Below are 8073 nucleotides of genomic sequence, written 5' to 3' on the forward strand. Positions count from 1 at the left end.
ATGTTGTCAATCCATAATATTGCTGATGCTGACCCCAAATATAGGGATCGTGGGTTGCCATTAACTACGTGTCATTAATGTACTGCTTCAGTCCTGATTAGACTTAAGCTGTGTGAAATGAGCAGATTTTCCCTGTAACAGTTCCATACCCTCTGCGTTTTCCTGCCTGATCAGCCACCCTCACCACACCTCCCATATGCACAAAGTCAGGTATATTACAGAGCAAGAACAAAGAGCACACATTCTCATTTTGGGGCATGAGTGGTACAATTCATCTTTGTTACCAAGCTTTGTTCTAAAATTTCATTTTAGAATCTCTCACTGTGCTGTGAACCCAGTAGCAAGTACCTTCCCGTAGCTAATTCCTTCTAGGGCAATACGAGCAAGCATGTTTATGGACCGTCTTCCCAATGCAACAGCGCTGTTGGGATGGTCTGAGCCTTTTGTGCACAATAAAAAGAGTCTGCTTTTCTACACACAGTTTAGGTTTGTCCTCTTTTACAACCAGCTGTGTGCCCTGCTCTTCTGAGCCTTTGATGGATACACTTATGCTCATGTCGTTAGCTATCCCATTTCTTCCTCAGCACGTGCATGTCTGCCTGCCTCTTCACAGGGAGAAAGCTAGCTGATGGGGTGTGGAAGAGCAGTGTCTGCATGCCCACACCACTCAGCTCAGAGTGCAGCGAGGCCCAGCAGGGCTTCTTTATCCTTAGGGATATCCTTAGGGATGCTTACATCCTCCCGAGTTTTCAATCAAGTCACCCCGAGCAGTGCTAGAAGCACCATGTGTGCCTTACGTAGGGGTGACAGAGTAAAGCTTCACGATCTGTAACAGGCAGGGATGCTGACATGATCTGGTGATCCCTTCTGATCTCCGGCTCCATAACAGCAAGTCACATGCAACCCCTCCTCTCTGCTCAAAGCACCATCCTTTTTTCCTCAGCAATTAGTCAGAAACCATGTTGGCAACTTCCTGTGCTCTGGGTTACTGGGCTCAGGCCTTGCATGGGGACTTGCCCAGACTGAGCCACAGATGTGCCTTCCTGGGGTGTTCTGACTGCTTTTGTAGGCCCTTGTGAGTGTGTTTATTATCCCTTTGTCAGGAAATACCAACTGCACAGGCATTTTCACACACATACTCACCCACCAGGGAAGGAAAACCACCAGTACTGTGTCCTGTGAAGCTGACTGAAAATGTGCAGAAGGAGATGGTCTGAGCAGCAGTGGTTCTGTTTTTCGTCTGTTTTCCTTTGCCTCTATGAGTTTCTGTGTTGCAACAAGCCTCTTGTGAAATGTCCTGACAGAGAAATGATGAAAACTCCCCCGTCTCCATGTGCTGTGGGGAATACCCCAGCTATGACTCTGTCTGCACATCAGGTTAGAGTCTGCACAGGCTGCCCAGCACTGTGGGAGCTGCCCTAGCTCCTCCTCCTGCATGAGGAGGGCTGTGTTTGTGGCTGTACCAGTAAGGTGGACGGACTCTTGATGGAGAAGAGTGATGCTGTGGCAGCGACAATGAACCAGCGAGGGAGAGTCAGTCCTGGGACTGCAGGTAACCATAAAGCCTTCCTTTTTGTCCTCCTCTAGAAGGAGAAGGTGGGGGAAAATACATGGCTGGGTTGTATAAAGGGCACGGTACCGTGGCTGGCTGCGTACCAGGAGGAAGACCCAGTGCCCATTCTCAGGGTAGAAACCATCTCTTCTGCGTGTCTGCTGCCACAAACACTGAGCTGGACTGTCACTCCTTTGAGTAAGTGACTACATGCTATTGCATAAAAAAGGCTGGGGGACAGAGCCGAAATAAGCAGTTGGGTAGCTGAGAGAAAGAAGCTCCGAAAAGAGGTGAGGAGGAGGGAAGTACAGAAAGGGAATTCAGTGAAAGACAGGGGTAAGGAGGGCAACCAGGAAGGTGTGCAGGGGACAAAAGAGGCGCGACAGGACAAGGAAAGTAGTGCAGGTTGGGAAGAGCGCAGGCATGGCTTGTGATAAAAAGCAAGAGGGCAGTCCCTGTGTTGCCCTACGCTGCAGGTGTGACCCCCTGCTAGCGACAGACAGCACGACCCGGTTACAGCACCTGCGGGACTTGCCAGTCCTTGGGACAGGGTTATCAGCAGGCTGTCAGGGCATGCAGCCCCTTGGCTTATCCTGCCTCCCAGCTCTGGGCCGGGGGATTTCCACTCTTGCCTTGTGTTTTTCAGCCCCAGCAGAAGGGAGAAGCTGTTCCCGCCTGAGCCCCTGGGTCTTCCTTGTTTCTGCCCTTGCCGTCAAAACTGCCCTTGTGACCGTCGGCCTCGGTGGGTTCCAGGGTCCCTTTACTTCCCCGGGGATGAAGGGAACGGTCGCCTGAAGTTGCCTGGTGTCAGGTGGAAAAAGAAAACCCTAGTCTCTTTGCCAGCAGGCGACTGCCGTGCACCAAAACAGCCTGTTCTGCTGCCCCTTTCCCCCGCTGCCCTCTTAGCTGGGGAGCAGCGTCCCTTCCACAGTTAGCAGGTAGTGTCCTGGCGGGGCCTTCCCACAGCTCCTCTCACTTCCCCACCTGCCCGAATAAAGCCAGTCCTGGCTGAAACCCATCAGCTCCTGCCCTCCCACTGCAACAGAGCCGAGAAGTCTCCTTAGTGCCAAACGACATCTGAGCAGCTTCCCCGAAGGCCGGCTGTTGGGTCTCCGTTCTGCTGGCCGCATTTGTGGTCTCCCTCAGAGCTCCTTGTGACCATGTTGCAGCCGAGGAGCCAGCATGGTCTCCCTGGAAATACTGCTACCAGGGCTGCCCACGTTTTAGCAGGGTGAGGCGTAAATCCACCAGAATGCTCCAGCTGCATCCCACCCACACCGCCTGGAACAAACAGAAGGGAAATATGTTGCCTGTAGTGTCCTGGAGTATCGTTATTGCTCTGCGGTAACTCTTCTGTGGTGTTCAGCTCCCTTGGGTGAGGCCTCAGCACTCAGCGGTTCTTCCCCTTCTTGGTATGGGTGCAAATGGTGCTCTAAAGCTGCAGAACACAGGAAGATTAAGAGGGAATGCATATTGATATTGCACCTTTATTAAGCTGATCTCACAACTTCTTTGACCTTTTCGCGACCCCCTCCTCAAAGGGTGTCTTAGCTGGGCTTTGTCAGCTGGGAAAATGAGTCTCTCAGCCAGCTGAGGAGAGAGGGGTTCATCTGACCAATGTTTGCCCGAGGGAGGGAGTGACCAGTAGTGGGGAAAGCTGTCTGCTCTTTTCCTCCAGGATACAATTTTCAGAGCTTGTTAATGTAACAGAGTCTTTGAGGGAGCTCAGCCAGAAGCTGGAGGGCAGGACAGCTTGCCCATGAGTGAAAATGGAAGGATGACAGTGGCGCCTTCCTTTTCTTTCCTCTCTTCCCAGTTGTTCTCTTTCACAGAAGCTGCAGCCAGTACAAGACTCTGCCTCAGAATGCTCCAGAGTGGCACTGCATCCCCAATGTACCTGCAAGCAAAAGTGAGTGATGCTAAGAGCCTTGGGAGTGACACTAAGCATGTCCCCCAAATTTATTCAGGTGTAAGTCAGCCTTTGAGTTTGGGAATGGGATTGTCAGCCAGAGATGGATTGCTCTAGGGAAGGAAGATGGAGACGTGAGGAAAGAAAATGCTATGTTGTACAATCTGACTTAGGATGCTCTGAAAACATGTCCTGGGCCAGTGGAAGAGGGTGGGTTGCTCCAGTTCCATCTTTTGATCACTCGTCCCATTCTGTGCCCACATACAGCCCCTCAGGTCCAGTCCGTTTCACAAATCTAGCCAAAAGCACCTCATCCTTTTGTAGGGGATGGCTCAAGCCTGTGCCAGGGTTTCTGTTTCTACAAATGTAATGGTAAACTTTGAGTGGATCTAATACAGGAGAACACAGGTAAATTAACATTTTTTTCTACTTCTTCGACTCACTGGACACTACACTCTTTCCATTTGGTGCCAAGACGGGAAACTGAGACAACTGCTTTGATCCTGATTAGATTTAAACTGCATGAAATGAGCAGATTTTGATTTCACAGAATCACAGAATTGTAGGGGTTGGAAGGGACCTCAAGAGATCATCAGGTCCAACCCCCCTGCCAAAGCAGATTCCCGAGAGCAGATTGCCCAGGTAGGCGTCCAGATGGGCCTTGAATATCTCCAGAGAAGAGACTCCGCAGCCTCATGCATGAAAGCTGCGAGCTTTTTAAGGGTGTGATCCCTGAAGCCTGCATCTTCACTCTGCTGGGTGCGAATATGTGAGTGGAAGGGATATGGTCACATAGTTGGTGAGAATCAACAGCTCTATATACCTGAAGGTACTGGAAGGACTAAGCACCTGCCCAGGCAGAAGCATTGGAGGGGGGCAGGCTCATTGCTTTTCATGTGCTTCTTGCAGGAGAAGAATTATTTGGTTTTGGTTTGGGATCCTCTGCGGTCTTGCTTTGGACAACATTCCTCTGGGCATCTTCTCCCTTCCCTGTTCCTTTCATTTTTCTGGCCCCGTATCAGCAGCAGTTGGTTACAATATTTGGCAGTTGCACCTTGATTGCGTAGGTTTGCCCTTAGCCCCCCTGGAGAGCTCCTGTCTGGGAAACCCAAGAAGACATTCCCTGTGAGGTCTGAGATTCAGGGCAAGCATCTTCAGCTCTGCTCAGTGTACCAGAGTGTATTTGTTGGTTGACTATACTGGATGGACTTGTTTGTTGGACATATTCTATATTGAGCTATATTCTGAGTGTGATATATACAGCTTACAGATAGAGCCATATAACCTGAAAAAATACAACCTCGTGCTTAAGAGAATGTGCCTATGCTTTTCAATCCATCATGTGACTTTCTGTGTGTATGGCAAATTTCTAGGAAAAACATGGCTTGTGTAAGAAACTACCTGTGTTGGCAGTAAGGCTGTCAGACTAGTTTACTGTGTATGTTTGTTACTGGGTATGAGTTGAGAGCTAATCACTTGGACAATGCTTTTCTGATGTAAGTGTTCCCAGAGGAGTCCTGCCAGCTACTTCCCATCTCACTTCCTCGGGAACGGTAAGGCAGAAACTGCCTCTCTCCCCAAACAGAGCTTGAATGGGCATGATAGAACAAAGTAAAAAGCACTTCAGGCAGGGGCCTTGTGACAGGAATCTGTCAGGCTGTCAGTGGTGCTCTTTGTGGAGCACAAAAGAGATCATTTGCCGCTGTCCAAAAAAGAGGCGCAGTTCAAACCCCTTCCCTGATACTTGGGGTTGTACGCTGAGCTCACTGAGAAGAGGCACAGCGCATCTTGTTCAAAACAGGGTCTTCTTCCCCTGTGGAGGACAGCTGGAAGTGCTGTCCAGAGGGCTGGAGACGCTTTCAAGAAAGCTGCTATTACTTCTCAGCTGATCGGATGCCCTGGGATGAGAGCCAGCAGAACTGCAGTGGGATGGGCTCCCACCTGGTGGTGATCAATACAGAAGCAGAGCAGGTAAGTGCAGGGCTGAGAGAGGGGCAGAGCAGCCTGGAGACAGGAGTGCCAGGCCTGGAGGGGCCTCAGAGCCCCTCCTGGCTCCTGCAGTGGAGGGGGGATGTCCTTGCTGCATCCACTCAGCACTGGCTCCTGTCTGCCACCAGCTGCACCCCACTGGGACTCCTGCCACCTCCCTCTGTTCAGTCCTGAACCTCATGGACGTTGTACTCTCTCTGATTTCCAGGATTTCATCTATAAGCAAATAACACAAAAGAATACATACTGGGGAGAAGGAATCAATTTATACATCGGTCTGAGGGCACAGGAGGTGGGCCAGTGGCACTGGGCAGACCAGACTCCCTATAATGTAACAGCAGCGTGAGTATCCCATGACGGAGAGTGTTTGGTGTGGCTCCAGGTAGTGCAAGAGGGTGGAAGAGATGTGAGGGTGTCTGATGAGCATGAGAGGGATATGCCATGGCTGTCTGTGAGAGGACAATGGTGGAGCGGGCAAGGGCTTTGTAGGATACCAGGTTCCCACAGATCCATCCATGCTGGTTAGTGGTTAGCGATAAATAATCTGTGACATGACCATCGGTGCTGTAGGCATAGAAGAAGCTGCATTTCCTCAGGAGAAAGAGTCCTTCATACATGACGAGCCTTGCCTGACCTCCGTACTGCCCCACCATGCATGTGTGCAGGTGTAGGCACGTGGTCTATGTGCCTGTATGTGTGCAGGTGTAGGCACGTGGTCTATGTGCCTGTGTGTGTGCAGGTGTAGGCACGTGGTATATGTGCCTGTGTGTGTGCAGGTGTAGGCACATGGTCTATGTGCCTGTATGTGTGCAGGTGTAGGCACATGCTGGGCCAGTGCTGTGATGCTGCAGAAGCGATGGGGCGCTGGGAGAGATCTCCAGGGCTTTGCTTGCAGATGTTTCTCCTGGAAGAGGCACATCCTCTGCTGGCTGTGAAGTGCCTGGGGTGAGTTGTGGTGAGCAGCTCTGCGCACCAGGCCTGAACAGATCCCTGCCGTGTTGGTTCTAGGAAGAAGTCAGGTTTCCATGTAAGACTGCAGCCAGTGCAGCAGAGTGAGAGGAAGGGTACGACTTCTGTCCATCAAACAGCATCTGGAATTTCTCCCCTCCAAGCCTTGTGTTCCATGTGTGGCCTTTTCCAGCAATGTGCTTGCAGGGTGCACAGGGAGTAACATGTCTGTCTCTGTCTCAGGTTCTGGAGGCCTGGGGAGCCAAGTAATTCGACTAATGAGATGTGTGTCATAATCCATCACAAGACAGAAAATCTCCGAAACTGGAATGATGTCCCATGCTGGACCCATTGTAATCGGATTTGTGAAACTGCAGCAGTCACTATATGATGGAGGAATCCTCATCCTGAGATTAGCAGCGAACTGGGAACAGCAGAGGGCTGTGTTGGGAGGGGTAGGGGAGCCTTGGAGCCTTTATCTTCCCTCTGCTGGGTGGGATGATGAGACTGGGAGTGATGTTGCTCTGCATCCAGCATCCCCTGTGCATATGTATTTCTGAAAGTACTACGGCCCCTGAAGTGGAAGCAATAAATGCTACAAGAACTCTGCCTGTGCTTTCTCAGGATGACCATCCCATCCCACAGTTGGTGAAGACAGATTTGGCAATGGAAGCTCCAGACAAGCATGGCAGGTGAAGGGTCATGTCTCGGAAAAGGGCCAGTACCTTTCTTTCAATGCCTTTGCCTCCATGGGACTGACACACGAGGGTTCAGGGTCATTAAAGCAGTTCCTGGCCTCTTTTGTCATCCTCTTCTCTCTGTGTGGGTCTGGCAGCTGCTGGCTGAAAAGAGGTAGAGCTCTCCAGAAGGAAGAAGGTGCAGGAATGCAAGAAGGATGTTCATTGCTACTATTTCCTTTGTCTCCTTGAGAAGAGGTGCCTGCTTCTTGCTGGGTCATAGAGAGTCCTGTTCAGCACTGGTTTTGCTAAACAAATACCGATTTCCTGTAAACCAGAAAATATAAAATTACACCAATGAAAAAGGCTCCGGGCTCATTTCCTCTCTATCTCTTTCCCTTTCCCTCTCTATGCTGAGGTATTTTGCATATGCACGTGCTTCATATCAAGCATGTTGCTGTGCCAGGAAAGAGCCATAGATGAGTGCTGCAGTAGAAGTTGCGTACACCCAGTGAGTCTTAACGCTTCAGAGATAACCTGTGTGTAACGGTCCTTTTGCACACAGCCAAAGCTCTGGGAGAGACCAGGCACAGGAAACCAGCTGTGGGGTTATTATATGTTGCCATGGCTGGAAGTCTTACCTGTGAGAGAAACATGAGCATGTGCCAGGAGTCTAACCTGCATGTGGTTGACCAAGTGTGAGGACATGGCCCCAGCAGCAAAATAATTAGGTCCCTTGGTCACCCTTCCCACCTCAGACCTAATCCTGGACTCAACAGATGTGGCGGCCGTCCTGGGAGGCTGACAGCTCAGTGGACCCTGTCAGGGCACACCTGCCCAGGCTAGACGACGCTGGAGAAGAGGCAGGAAGAGGCAGGGCGGCTGCTGCCCATGAGGGTCCCTCCAGAAGTGCAATGCATATTGCCTTCACTTCCACCTGAGTCTTGCTGCAGACCGTGTGCCTCTGTGGCTCCCATCCTTCTCCACCCATTTCTGTT

General features: G+C 50.9%; 1 protein-coding gene across 2 annotated transcripts; it reads left to right on the top strand.

Annotated features, from left to right (window-relative positions):
- LOC310905422 (C-type lectin domain family 4 member D-like) lies at positions 1 to 7194 on the top strand. Of its 2 annotated transcripts, XM_083851687.1 has the most exons (6): positions 2 to 1552; positions 2199 to 2294; positions 3369 to 3461; positions 5263 to 5432; positions 5659 to 5792; positions 6642 to 7194. In XM_083851687.1, exons 1-6 carry the CDS (start codon positions 1486 to 1488, stop codon positions 6787 to 6789), a joined length of 708 nt encoding a protein of 235 aa, XP_083707813.1. In that variant the 5' UTR covers positions 2 to 1485; the 3' UTR covers positions 6790 to 7194. The 2 variants fall into 2 exon arrangements, with proteins under 2 accessions (XP_083707814.1, XP_083707813.1); XM_083851688.1 differs by lacking the exon at positions 2199 to 2294 and having other exon boundaries at positions 1 to 1552.
- The last annotated feature ends 879 nt before the right edge of the window (positions 7195 to 8073 follow it).

This window comes from Anser anser (assembly GCF_964211835.1).
Source record: "Anser anser genome assembly, chromosome: 1".
Classification (NCBI taxonomy): domain Eukaryota; kingdom Metazoa; phylum Chordata; class Aves; order Anseriformes; family Anatidae; genus Anser; species Anser anser.